This window comes from Myxine glutinosa, chromosome 7 (genome assembly GCF_964187855.1).
Source record: "Myxine glutinosa chromosome 7, kmMyxGlut1.1, whole genome shotgun sequence".
In the NCBI taxonomy this organism is placed as follows: domain Eukaryota; kingdom Metazoa; phylum Chordata; class Myxini; order Myxiniformes; family Myxinidae; genus Myxine; species Myxine glutinosa.
Genome location: NC_136267.1, coordinates 13,388,498 through 13,403,558, shown reverse-complemented (window position 1 = coordinate 13,403,558; position 15,061 = coordinate 13,388,498). Strand labels below are relative to the sequence as shown.

Below are 15,061 nucleotides of genomic sequence, written 5' to 3'. Positions count from 1 at the left end.
TTTATTCAGTGGTATATTGCAACATGCTGTTTTTCTTCCGATTTAAAAGGCTCTTTTCAATTTACTCTTCAACTCATGCCACTTCAAAAAAAAAAATTCAATCTCTTACAATCCTTCCTCACTACATGTTCTAAACTCACTTTCATTCCACCCCTCCTTGATCGTTCTTAAACGGATCTGACTTGAAAATCACAATAAACCCAATTTGTTATCAATGTTAGTCTTTCATTAATCATCCACTTTCTAAACTACCCCCTTGCCCCTCCCCTCTTAAACTCCCTCCTCACCCCTCCCCTTCAAAACTCTTCCTCAACCCCTCCGCTTCAAATCTCCCCCCATACAATCCCTCTCCAATTCTCCCCCCTCCCCCTCCTCCTCAAAGCCGCCTCCTCCCCACTTCGTCTCCCTTCTATCTCATACCTCCACCTCCCCCAACCGTCTACTTTCCTCTGCTCCCCCCTCAAACAACCCCTCACTGTGCCTCATCCCATCACCATCAAACCTTTCGTCCTCCTCATCCTTCCCTTTCTTGTAACTCTTCTGTAATCTCTGACACACTATCAACTGCTCTCCCTACCTCCCCCTCTCATCCTTCATCTGACCCTACCCCTCCCCTCCCCTGTCCTGCACCTGATGCTCCCCCTCTCTCCTCATTAACGGTATGGACCTCAAACATCCGGGGCCTTCGCTCAAATCTGACATCTCTCCATACAGGTTGCTTCTGACAATCCAGACTTGATCTGCTTAACAGAAACTTTCTTCCTTCAAGATGTCTCTGATTCCTTAATATCTCTTCCTGGTTACTCCCTCCTCCGGTATGATAGACCTGAGCCTCGTTCTGGTGGTGGGGTGGCTATCTTTATCAAAAACTCTTTTCCTCAATCTCCTTGCACTGCCCTCTCTCCACCGCACCCCCAGGAGTACCTCTGGCTATGGCTTCCTCTCCGCTCCCACCTTTAGTTCATATGTGTTCTGTACCGTCCTCCAAACAGTGATGACTCCATTTACATTTCGCTGTCTGACAACATGGACCAACTTCTATCCACTCATCCCAACTCTCTCTTCCTCATGTGTGGCGAGTTCAACTGTCATCATGCAACCTGGTTGGGTGTGGGTTCCTCTCTCACCAGTCATGGCACCTCAGCAAAGGACTTCTGTGACTCACTGGGATTGACACAACCTGTCAATTTCCCGACCCGGATCTCAGCCAATGGAGTATCTTCTCTTCTAGACTTGTTTATGACAAACTTCCCTGCTAATGTCTGCTGCTCTTCTTCTGCTCCAATCGGTTCTTCTGATCATGTGCTTGTTAAAGTGGATATCTCTCTGGCCATTCTCAGAGAGCCTCCTCAACGTCGACGAGTCTGGCATTTAACTCAGGCCGACTGGCACGGTCTTCAAGCAGCCATCAATCATCTGGACTGGTCTCCCATCTCTACTGCGTCTGACATCAATTCTTCCTGGGAATTCTTCCAAAGCAAACTGCTCTCTCTCATGCACAGATTTATCCCATCTAGTCTTCAGTTGCCTTACCCTTGCTCCCATCCATGGTACACTGAATCTTGTGGTGAGGCAGTTGCCCTGAAACAACTTGCCTTTGCCTCTTGGAAGGCTAATCCAACTGAAGGCAATCTCAGTTCCTTCCACAAAGCTCGGAACAAGTGTGTGTCTACCCTCAGGAGTGCCAGGAAGCACTATCTCTCCACACTAAAGATTGAACTCTCAAACCTGTCTCCTTCCTCCAAATCCTGGTGGCGTCTGGTCAAATCCGTTTTTGGTGTTTGTTCCCCCTCCATCCCCTCCCTTACCGCAAATGGCTACACAGTTGACACCTCACGTGACAAAGCTGAATGCCTCAACTCTGTGTTTGCCTCAAAATCTTGTGTCCCAAACCCATCTCTCTCTGTTCCCACCTTACCCAGTCGAACCCAACTTCTCCTGGACTCTGTGTCCTTCTCTCCTGACAGGTTTTTGTCAAACCTCAACTCTGATTCTGCAACTGGACCAGACGGCATCAGCCCACGGTCCTAAAATCATGCTCTGCCACTCCATCTCACCCTCTCTCTGTTCTTTTCACCCTCTCTTTTGCTCAAGGTCATCTGCCAGCAACTTGGAAATCAGCAAACATTACCGCTTTACACAAAAAATGTGCAAAAACAGATCCTAGCAACGACAGACCAATCAGCCTGCTCCCAATTATCAGCAAAGTCATGGAATCCATCATTGCTTCGGATATCAAATCTTTCCTCTTCTCCAATGGCTTGATCTCCGATCATGATCATTGTTGCGGATACGGAGTACGGCTCTTCCCCTTACCAAGAGGGGGGTTAATCCCCCTTTTATTTTCACTGGCCGTCTCCGCTCCTGAAGCTGCCCAGCTCCCTCCACGAGGCAGGTGAGCAACCTCGTTCGAGACCGCGGACAAGATGTTATTTTGCCGAGCGGATTAGCAGCCCGCGGCTCGAACCATTAGCAATACTAAACCCGATCCTAAACGTTGGCCAAATCGTGCCACAGGTATTCAATGGGGAAATCACAAAGACGAACGGATGTGAAAAAAAGAATGCAGAGTAAGGAAGAACAGGAATTTATTACTAACTATTGTACAAAACCAAAGAAACCAAGGAGGAGGAAAGAAACGAAAATAATGACAGAAGGAGAAGACACAGTGCAATTCTACTTATCTATACAGGCTTACTTATACCCCAGGGACAAGACACAAAACAAACTCACGTACACAAAAGGATGGAATGGCAGGAATGGGTGGAGGGATGAGAAGGTTCAGGTCCGTGCAAACGGCAGGGCTTGAGGTGACAGCTCCGACTCCTCGCACTCTGGTTCACAGAACGGGCGACAGGGAGATCCGAAGACCGCGGCACGTCGAGGTTCGCGTGCCCGCACTGGTTGTTCTTCAGAGTGCTGGTTGGTATCGCGAGCAGGGCGTGCCGATTCTCATTCGCTTTCCTCTCCAGAACTCACTCTCTCCTCCTCAACTGAACTCTCTTGACTGGGCTCTGGTGGACTGCCTTGACTATCCATGGCACGATTTTAAATTTGGATGTTTTAATAAAATTTTGGCCACTCGTAATTTTGAGTGTGCTAAGCGCACTTCAGGTCCGAATCTCGCTCCCGACACCAATTGTTGCGGAAACTGGCAAACTGGCAACTGGCAACTTGCTTCAGGTCCCCCGCTAATTTCACCCCAAATCCACTTTTTTGAGGTGACTTTTGACTTCTTTCCTGGAAGTCCTTGGTGTCCTTGCGTTTTATACCTATCCTGCCTCCCCCCAGGCCCTCTCCCTCCAAAAACATCTCCCGATGTCCCTGCTCTCAAATGTTGTGTTTGTGTGCTTCCTCCCCTTCTCTCCCCATCTTGTCGACCGCTCCCCTTTTTATATACTTTGTTTGCTTGTTTGCTTGTTTGTTTGATTTGTTTGTTTGATAAATGTTAGCTCTTTCACGAGCCTCGACTCTGTATACAAAAAAAAAAAAAAAATCTATTTGGATTCAGACCAGGTCATTCTACTCTGGACATGCTGCTTCTGCTGTCTCAACAATGGATGGAGGTCCTCAATGCCAAACAGGAAATCAGAGCTGTCTCCCTTGACATATCACGTGCCTTCGATACGGTCTGGCACCCAGCTCTGCTCACCAAACTCTCCTCCTATGGTATCCATGGAAATCTCCACGCATGGCTTGTGGACTTCCTCTCTGGTCGTAGTCAACGTGTGGCCCTGAATGGATTTGTCTCATCTCCCCTTCCTGTTCAGGTTGGAGTTCCCCAAGGCAGTGTTCTTGGCCCTGTGCTTTTTCTGGTCTTCATCAATGATCTCGCCGACTCTCTGGAAAATCCTCCCTATCTCTTTGCTGATGACTCCACTCTCTGCCACTCCATTTCTCATCCCTCAGATCGGCAGTCTGCAGCCTCCTCACTCTCTGAAGACCTAGACAAAATCACAGACTGGTCAAACAAGTGGAACATGTCTTTCAATCCTGACAAATCTCACACTCTTGCTATGTCTCTCCGAAAAGACCGACTGGACAACCCTCCCATCTACTTTCTCAACAATCCTCTCCAAGAAGTCTGTCCCTCAAGCTTTTGGGTCTCACTATAGGCCATGATCTTTCCTGGGAAAACCACATTTACAAGCTGGCCTCCAAATCTAGTCGCCGACTGGGCATCCTCCGTCGTGCGAAGTCCTTCCTTGGCACACCTGAGCTCCTCACCACATACAAGGCTTTCATCCGCAGCTCAATGGAATACTGTTCTCCCCTATGGGCCGGTGCTCCTGCCTCACATCTAGCTCAGCTTTACGCTGTTGAAACCAAAGCTTTCAGAATCATTGGAATCTCCCCCGATGAAGCTAACTCCGAGGGCCTTTCACTCACTCACCGCAGGCAGGTAGGTGGTCTTTCTGTCTTCTATCGACTCCTCTCCGGCCTTGCTCCCCCAGCTCTCTCTGTGCTCTGTCCCCCAAATATTCCTTCAGTTCACACAAGATCTGCCAGCAACCCTCTTATGGTTAAACTCTCAAATTCTAGACTCTCTGCTCACCTTCACTCTTTCATTCCTCTTTTCTCCTGCCTCTGGAACAAACTCCCCCACTCCCTTCAATCCCACTCCTCCCTCCAGGTCTTTAAAACAATTGTTCACCACCATCTATTATCTTCCCCCATCCAAAACATTGATCTTTTCTACCCCCGCTAATTCACCCCAGATCCACTTTTTGTGAAAAATCCAACTTCTTTCCTGGAAGTCCTTGCAGTGTCCATATGTTTTATACCTCTCCCACCCCCCCCCCCCCCTTCCCATGCCTCCTCCCCCCAGCACTCTACCTCTCACAGATCTCTCGATGTCCCTTCTTTCAAATGTTGTGTTTGTGTCCTTCCCCCTCTCCCCAATATGTCTACCGCACCCCTTATTATGTGTTTTATGTGTCGTTTTGACTTTTTGTGTGATTAATTTTAGCTCTTTCACGAGCCTCGATCTTGTATACAAAAAATAAAAATAGAAACTTTGTGAATGTGTTTTACTGTTAAAATGTATAACATTTCCACCTGATTGACTGACATGGGTTAGTAATGCTGCTGAAGTAACTGTAACATCATTCCTGGAACAACAACCACAACCTTGGACTTCCCACAGGTATCCACTCACTCGCGATTGCTGAGCTTAAATGACATTCCGAGGATAGAAACTGAGCTGGACAAGGTTGTGAGGCTACTCTCATTGAATGAATTTGATACGCAGCAGTCTTTTTGCCGCGCCTTGAGGTATGTATATACACATATAAGTTGGTTAACGTTCTTTGCCAGACTCGATGGTGCAATGGTTAGAGCGTCCGCTCTGAGTTTGGAAGGACGGTGGTTCCAACCCTTAGTCATATCAAAGACTTTAAAATGGTATGTTCTGCTTCTTTGGTGGATGTGCAGCATTTAAAAAGATACAAGTATGGACAAAATATTTTTGGTGCATAAAATCGAGGATCGTAGAAGAGGCACAGAGATACCATAGTGGAAAGTGAGGAAACACACCAGTCAGGGTTAGAGGGACACAACAGAGGGACACTTGGAGGAATAATGGTTACTATCGTTAACTGAACATGCTATGCTTATGGCCCATATGCCAGTATCATCCATGCACCCTCGTATGTCATATACAGTGCATTCAGAAAGTATTCAGACCCCTTCACTTTTTTCACATTTTGTTATGTTGCAGCCTTATGCTGAAATTGTTTAAATTCATTTTTCCCCTCATCAATCTACACTCAATACCCCATAATGACAAAGAGAAAACAGGATTTTAGAAAGTTTTGCAAATTTATTAAAAAGAAAAAACTGAAATATCACATTGACATAAGTATTCAGACCCTTAACTCAGTACTTAGTTGAAGCACCTTTGGCAGCGATTACAGCCTCGTGTTTTCTTGGGTATGACGCAACAAGCTTTGCACACCTGGGTTTGCGGATTTTCTGCCATTCTTCTCTGCAGATCCTCTCAAGCTCTGTCAGGTTGGATGGGGACCGTTCGGTGGACAGCCATTTTCAAGTCTCTCCAGAGATGTTCGATTGGGTTCAAGTCAGGGCTCTGGCTGGGCCACTCAAGGACATTCACAGAGTTGTCCCTAAGCCACTCCTGCGTTGTCTTGGCTGTGTGGTTAGGGTCATTGTCCTGTTGGAAGGTGAACCTTCGGCCCAGTCTGAGGTCCTGAGCGCTCTGTTTCAGGTTTTCATGAAGGATATCTCTGTACTTTGCTCCGTTTATTGTTCCCTCAACCCTGACCAGTCCTCCATTCCCTGTTGCTGAAAAACACACCCACAGCATGATGAGATGAGAAATGCTGCCACCACTATGCCTCACCGTTGGGATGGTATTGGGCAGGTGATGAGCAGTGCCTGGTTTCCTCCAGACATGGCGCTTAGAATTGAGGCCAAACAGTTCAATATTGGTTTCATCAGACCACAGAATCTTGTTTCTCACAGTCTGAGAGTCCTTTAGGTGCTTTTTTGCAAACTCCAAGGGGGCTTTCATGTGTCTTTCACTGAGGAGATGCTCCCGTCTGGTCACTCTGCCATAAAGCCCAGATCGGTTGAGTGTTGCAGTGATGGTTGTCCTTCTGGAAGTTTCTCCCATCTCCACACAGGATCTCTGGAGCTCAGCCAGAGTGACCATCGAGTTCTTGGTCACCTCTCTTACCAAGGCCCTTCTCCCCCGATTGCTCAGTTTGGCCGGACGGCCAGCTCTAGGAAGAGTCCTGGTTGTTCCAAACTTCTTCCATTTAAGAATTATGGAGGCCACTGTGCTCTTGGGAACCTTCAATGCAGCAGAAATTTTTTTGTAGGCTTCTCCAGATCTGTGCCTCGACACAATCCTGTCTCTGAGCTCTGCAGGCAGTTCCTTCGACCTCATGGCTTGGTTTTTGCTCTGATATGCATTGTCAGCTGTGAGACCTTTTATAGACAGGTGTGTGACTTTCCAAATCATGTCCAATCAATTGAATTTACCACAGGTGGACTCCAATCAAGGTGTAGAAACATCTCAAAGATGATCAAGAGAAACGGGAGGCACTTGAGCTATATTTCAAGTGTCATACAAAGGGGTCTGAATACTAATGTTGTCAATGTGATATCTCAGTTTTTTCTTTTTAATAAATTTGCAAAACTTTCTAAAATCGTTTTCTCTTTGTCATTATGGGGTATTGAGTGTAGATTGATGAGGGAAAAAATGAATTTAAACAATTTCAGCATAAGGCTGCAACATAACAAAATGTGAAAAAAGTGAAGGGGTCTGAATACTTTCTGAATGCACTGTGCAATGCCATCATCCATAGCTTCATTGATTAATTATTAGAATATTTAATAACCACTTTTGTGTACGTTAAGGCTATATTGTGTCATTGAAGATGATTATTAATTTTTTTTCAAATGATGTTTCCCATGATGAGTCTATCATATGTATGAAGTTTTGCATCGATCTGTTAAGCGGTCTAGATAAGATTTGTTTTACGATTTTTATTTTCAATCCAATATGGCCTTCAGATGAGGTACCGATAATGTCATAAATTTCATTCTTCACTCACATCGGGTCGAAGATCGAAGATCGAAGAAGGGTCGAAGATGAAATAGATGAATTTTCAGATTTTTCAGATAAGGATTTTGATTCAACCAATTATGCTGGAATACCATTTCACCAATGATGTCATCGTTATCACCCTATATACCACATGGGGGAGTTGATGACAAGTTTCAAATTTTTTCATTGAGCCATTTCAGAGAAAAGGTTGTCCAATTTTTTTCCGTTAATCAAATATGGCTGCCATACCATGAGACCTATGATTTCAGAATTGTCAATAAAATATTCTCCATGGGGAGTCCCTCCTATTTTTATAATTTTGCATCGATCAGACAAGTAGTTGCAGAGAAAAACCTTTAAAAATCGAAATTATATAGACACACACACACACACACACACACACACACACACACACACACACACACACACACACACACACACACACACACCTCATATATACATGTGTGTGTGTGTGTGTGTGTGTGTGTGTGTGTGTGTGTATATATATATATAACTGTGAGAAATAGTAGAAACTCCACAGTACGAGCAGGGCGTCTCATTTGCATTGAATAAATAATCGGGAGATTGAATAAGACGCGGACGTAGCTTCAGGGCTTCGATCTTTAATTCGACAAGCTTTCGACCAACAAAGGTCTTCTTCTGAGTCGGCCCCAAGTTCAACGGAAGTTCAACGGCCCCAAGTTCAAAGAAGAAGACTTCCGTTGAACTTGGGGCCGACTCAGAAGAAGACCTTTGTTGGTCGAAAGCTTGTCGAATTAAAGATCGAAGCCCTGAAGCTACGTCCGCGTCTTATTCAATCTCCCGATTATATTTATATATATATATATATATATATATATATATATATATATATATATATATATATATATATATATATATATATATATGAGTACCAGTTCACTGGTAATTCCCTGCTTGTCGTTAAAGGCGGCAAAAAGGGTTGGCGTCAGGAAGGGCATCCGGCCGTAAAACATTGCTTCAAAAAGGGGACCAAAAAACAACAACAACCACGGTTCCCGAAAAAGGCCAACCCCCGCTTGCGGGGAAAAATGGCCTCTAAAGGTGGCTTTTTTTAATTTTATACATACATATATATACATACACACACACTAGCTGAGGTACCCGGGTTGAATAAGAATAATACAAATATATGATGAAAAGAACATGTATATTTTAGAGCAATATCACAGTACATTTCCTACATGACGTTTTGTCAATTTTCAATTTCTTAAAACCTCTTGGTATACAACATTTCTGGTTTTCTTACTTGGTGCCAAGACATAAAGATTGCTTTCTTTTCCAACCCTCGAGCAGCCCACGTACAGCTGGCCATTGGAAGTACCGGGTGGGGGAAGGGAGGGGAGGAGGATGGGGAGGGGAGGGGAACGGGGGAGGAGAGGGTGGGGAGGGGAGAAGAGGGGGGCAGGGGAGAAGAGGGGGGGAGGGGAGAAGAGGAGGAAGGGGGAGGAGAGGGGAGAAGAGGAGGGAGGAAGGGGAGGGGAGGGGACTGGGAGGGGAGGGGAGGAGAGGGTGGGAGGGAAGGAGAGGGTGGGGGGAGGGGAGGAGAGGATGGGGGGGGGAGGGGAGGAGAGGGTGGGGGGGGAGGGGAGGAGAGGGTGGGGGGGGGAGGGGAGGAGAGGGTGGGGGAGGGGAGGAGAGGGTGGGGGGGGAGGGGAGGAGAGGGTGGGGGGGGGAGGGGAGGAGAGGGTGGGGGGGGGGAGGGGAGGAGAGGGTGGGGGGGAGGAGAGGATGGGGAGGGGGGGGAGGAGAGGGTGGGGAGGGGGGAGGGGGGGAGGGGAGGGGGGGCTTCGCCCGGGGTGAATAAGAATAATACAAATATATGATGAAAAGAACATGTATATTTTAGAGCAATATCACAGTACATTTCCTCCATGACGTTTTGTCAATTTTCAATTTCTCAAAATCTCTTGGTATACATTTCTGGTTTTCTTACTTGGTGCCAAGACATAAAGATTGCTTGGTTTTCCAACCCTCGAGCAGCCCACGTACAGCTGGCCATGGGAAGTACCCGGCATTGCCGGGCGGGGGAAGGGGGAGGAGGAGGATGGGGAGGAGGGGAACGGGGGAGGAGGGGAGGAGAGGGTGGGGAGGGGAGAAGAGGGGGGGAGGGGAGAAGAGGGGGGGAGGGGAGAAGAGGGGGGGAGGGGAGAAGAGGAGGAAGGGGGAGGAGAGGGGAGAAGAGGAGGGGAGGGGAACGGGAGGGGAATGGGGGGGGAGGAGGAAGTGGGGGGGGGAGGGGAGGAGAGGGTGGGGGGAGGGGAGGAGAGGGTGGGGGGGAGGGGAGGAGAGGGTAGGGGGGAGGGGAGGAGAGGGGGAGGGGAGGAGAGGGTGGGGGCGAGGAGAGGGTGGGGGGGAGGGGAGGGTGGGGGGAGGGGAGGAGAGGGTGGGGGGAGGAGAGGGTGGGGGGGGGAGGGGGGGAGGAGAGGGTGGGGGGGGAGGGGAGGAGTGGGGGGGAGGGGAGAAGAGGGGGGGAGGGGAGAAGAGGGGGGAGGGAGAAGAGGAGGAGAGGGGAGAAGAGGAGGGAGGGGGAGAGGGGAACGGCTAGCTTGGCAAGCGATAGCAGGATTTTTACTTTTATTTTTACCTCAATGAGGGCTATATATATAGTCCGTGCTTGGAGCCTTCAAGTTCAACATAAAGTTTTTTTATGAAAAATAATGCAGATGTATAACAATCCACCAATGCAAGTTCAGAAATGAATGCAGATCCTTTACTTTGCGATACAAACGCAATTCCCGCCATTTCCACTCACGATCAAGGCCTCCAGAGTGATCGCGCCTCTTCTTCCTCCTTCAACTTCGTCTCACTTCTTTCACTCAAAATGCACGAAATTCTGCCACATGAAATTATGTAAAGGCCTCGTCGGGGGGATATAAGGTAGATAAGGAAGGCGTTGTAACAGAAGATTCAAAATATACGTAGAAGAACAAAAGGAAATTGGAGCTATTCTGGACCCACAGCCAAACCCGACAAACCATTGCAATACACCCCGAACGTCTAGCGCCGCCACAAACTACACCATGGAATTGCAGCTGGCGCGGTTTTTTAAAACCATTGATATTAAAATAAAACGTAGCCTAAAACCACCGGGATTTTATGCTGATTCCGAATCTGTGTCCAAAACTTTTCTCCGATGTGTAGTTCTTGAGTTTTAAGCGGACATCCAGACAGACACACACATACACACACAGACAGACACTCCTCCTTTATATATAGAGATATATCCATATATATATATACACAGTGAAACTTTGACTTACGAGTTTAATTCGTTCTGTGACCGAGCTCGTAACTCAATTTGCTCGTTTCTCAAATTAAATTTCCCCATTAAAATGCATTGAAATGCTATTAATCCGTTCCAGCCCGCCAAAAACCACATCAATTTTTTTTTAAATATACAGTATATATAAAAATATCTCGCGCTTTATATTTCACCTGTATGCAGCATACAAGTTGGCAGGATGGCCTGGACTGGAGGTACGCACACTTGACTCTAAACTGTCCAGCCTGGGTTTGAATCCCGACCCAGCTATAACCTGTCATGGGTGAATCACAGGCAGGGTGATTCATCAATGTGTGTACCGCTAAACTGGGCGCCCCGTTTGCGTCCCATTAGTTGTTGGATGTTAAGGATCTCACCGTGTTTTCCACAAAGAGAAGGCGAGCTATCGCCGGCACTCTGAACAAGTTGTGGCCTGGCATGCTCTTCTCCTCTGCCGTTATATACGTCCTCCTCGGCATCCTGTGAGCTGCTTCTCCGTCAACCACACAAACAACAACTTCTCCATCTCTTCATGGATAGAGATCCGGAGCTTTGAAATAATCATAACGCCCTTGGCTGGCGTTATAGCCTTTATCGACTCCTTCTGCTTCAAAATCGTACATATCGTAGAAGTACTACGATCGTACTGCCTCACCAAGTGGACAACACGCACACCTCGCTCATGTTTTTCGACGATTGCGTGTTTTATATCCAAGCACATCATCCTCTTCTTCTTCTCAATACTGCCCTTGGCACTCAATTTCTTAGGACCCATGGTTAAAACGAAGAAATTTTCCAAAATAACCAAAATGCGAAAACAAAGCAGCAGCTATATACGGCAGAGATGCTTGCACGGCAAGATAACCACGTGACCTGAACCCACCTGGTGGCGGTTGGCGTAAGCTCCAAAATAACCAAAATGCAAAAACAAAGCAGCAGCGATATACGGCAGAGATGCTTGCACGGCAAGATAACCACGTGACCGGAACCCACCTGGTGGCGGGTGGCGTAAGCTCCAAAATAACCAAAATGCGAAAACAAAGCAGCAGCGATATACGGCAGAGATGCTTGCACGGCAAGATAACCACGTGACCGGAACCCACTTGGTGGCGGGTGGCGTAAGCTCGTAACTCAGATCTCGGCGCGCATCTCAAAGCAATAAACCGCCCGAGCGACGGCTCGTATCTCGGAAAACTCGTAAGTTGGTGCACTCGCAAGTCAAGGTTTCACTGTATATATATATATATATATTGTTACGGATCTCGGTTACAGCACTCCCCTTACCGAGGGGGGTTTAATCCCCTCATCTATCACACTGCCCGTTCCTAGTCCTGGAGCTATGACGTCACTTCCGGTCAGCGTTGAATAGGGTGTAGGCCAATTATTCCTATTACCTAATTACCAGCGCCTTCCGGTAAGCGAGGAAATGAGCCCCGCCCGAGCCGCGGCTGTAATGGACATGCCAAGCGAAGCGAGCCACGACTCAGGCCGTTAACAAAAGGACTAAACCCGACTATAGCGGTTGGCCAAATCGCGCCACAGGTACTCAATCGGGAAAGGACTAAAGCGATCGGGGGAAGAAGAAACCAAAGTAAAGGAATAACACATATTTATTAATTATGTACACGAAATGAAGAGGAAACGAAAGAAGGGCATTTACAAGGAGGAGAAGAAGAAGAAGGTACACGGGGCAGCCTTAAAACAGTCTTATATTATAACCCCGGACAAAACAAACAGACTCACACGAATAGGGAATGGCTGGAAGGAGGAGAAGGTCCAGGCAGACGGCAGGGCAGGAAGGTCCGGGCAAATGCACAGCGTCGAGGTTGGCTCCAGTCCACACTCTGGGCTTGAGGCGAAACCCGGCGGCAGCTCCACGTATATTTTCACGTGGGCTGACAATGTGAATATATCTTGTAATGTCAGCGGACCCACTCTTCTGCCTCACGATCCTTCGCACTCATCTCCCTCTCACTCATCTCATGAAGCAGTCCCTCGCAACCGCTTTTATTGGCCGTTGTTGTATCAAGCCGCCGGCTCCGATGACACACCTACCGGTCGGCTCACCTCGGCCCTGGTTGGCCGGTCAGGGCTCGCTGGCGACACCTCTGATGGTGAGTTGACGTGCCACACCTTGTTCTTGTGTCCCGCCCCCTTTTTCCTCGGCTTGAGACCGCATGTTCAATGGCGGCTTGGGGCCAACAACCGAATCAAGACAGGGGGCGGCGAACGCTGCCCTACCGCTCTCTCTGCACTTTGAAGAGCGGGAGCGATGACTGGGGAAATTGAAGGGGCCTATCTTATTTGATAAATGCAATGCAGATTCAACTATTGGGAACAGATCCTTAACTGAAACACATAATAATGAAATAACTACAGAGAGGTCCTATGGTGCTCTACGTGTTGTACATGGACTACCTAGGGTGCGATCTTTAATAAAGCCAATTAATGGGGATATTTACAGGGGATCATTTATAAGGGAACATTTACTAAAATTTACCCAGTGAAGGTTCTAAAAACCGTACCAATATTATATGTATATATATATATATGTATATATGTATATATATATATATATATTGTTACGGGACCGCGGCGAGGATGTTGTTTGCCGAGCGGATGGCCGCCGCGCCCGAACAGTTACCCCGACTAACCCGATTCCTGAACGTTGGCCGAATCGCGCCCCAGATATTCAATGGGGAAAAGACTAAGGCGACACGGATGTGAAGACGAGGAAGACAGAAGTAGGGAATACGAATATAATTTATTTCTATTTACAGGACCAAAAGAAACCAAGGAAGAAGGAAGGATAATAAAATAATTTACAGAAGAAATCAGAGACACAGTGAAAATCGCCAGCTTATGTAAACAGGCTTAATTAATACCCTGGACAGAACAAACAAAGACGGACTCACACGGGGAATTGCAGAGTGGATTGGCTGGAAGGAGGTGGGTGGCTGGAGGGGGAGGAAGGCACAGAGCTGGCTGGAGCTTGATCCCGCACGGGACGTCGGGCTGGACCTCAACGGCCGCCGATGCCACCGATCCTGTCGTGTGCGCGGGGTAACGGGTCGGAGCTGCTTGGTGGAGCCAACGCTGCTGGTGGGGGGTCTGGCGTGACGGGTTCTCTCTCCCTCTCTCACAAACTCCAGGACTCTCTTCAGGCTTGTCTGTGTTCTGATCTCCTCCCTCCTCGACTCTCCTGGGGGGCGTCTTCCTCAGGTTATATAAGCCCCACCCTTGACCCTTTTGCGAACCTCCCCCAAACGTTCTTTCTCCGCCCTCTAAAGCCAACCCCTCGTTCTGGGTTGGTCGGCAAGGGCTGGTTCACTCCTCCCCTCTATGACGAGGTGGACACACGCCTTTCTTCCCTGACCTTACCTCGTGGCTATTGGCGGTTTTGGGGCGATTCGAGCTAGCCCCAGCCAAAGGGCAGCAATGGCGAACGAAGAAAACTGCCCAAATGCAGTTGGCAATTGCAGCAAACCTGGCAAACCTGGCAAACCTGGCAAACCTGGCACTTTGAAGATGCCATGTCGGAGGGATCTACTTTATTTAATGCAGTGCAATGGAGTGTCAAATTAATGGAAGACAAATCCTTAGCCTAATACACAGAATAAGGAAATAACTGTCAACAAGGGGGAAATCTATGATTGGCTAACGTGAGTGCTTATGAACTAATTACGGTACGGCCTTTAACCTTTATACACAGACTGGAGGCAGGAGGGTCCAGAATAAAGCAATAATAAAAAAAACACAATAAAAACGCAATCCTCATATCCACAACACTGCACCCTCCTCCTCTTAGGTACGTCCCGGGCCTCTTACCTTAACTTTTAGTGTGGCACGTAGGTGTAGTTCCCTCTACATTTAACCTGACCCTGAGTGTGACAGTTTTAAAACATAAATAAATATGTCCCGCTGCTCCATTGCACCCTACCTAACAGACTCACGGCCCACAGCTAACCGAATTGCGGAATTGTCTTCAAACTATACATTTACGGTGGGGGCGCATTATTTGCAAAACGCAACCCAGGACCTGTGATCGTTCTTTTTGGGGGGGGGGAGACAGTCTGCCCTGCATCGATGCACCATGAAAGCACCCAAAAACGCACCAAAGCACCCTCAAGCACCAATCGGTGCACAGTCACTACAATTCTCAATCAAAAATAAAACCAACAAAC

The 15,061-nt window shown here is 47.7% G+C and overlaps 1 protein-coding gene across 1 annotated transcript in view; it reads left to right on the top strand.

The window, feature by feature from the left end:
* RNF213 (ring finger protein 213) overlaps positions 1-15,061 on the top strand; it is a 391,778-nt gene that overhangs the window by 198,851 nt on the left and 177,866 nt on the right. The window contains exon 22 of the mRNA XM_078781285.1: positions 5,147-5,274. Within this exon, the coding sequence (XP_078637411.1) occupies positions 5,147-5,274 (128 nt within the window). The remainder of the gene's footprint in view (positions 1-5,146; positions 5,275-15,061) is intronic.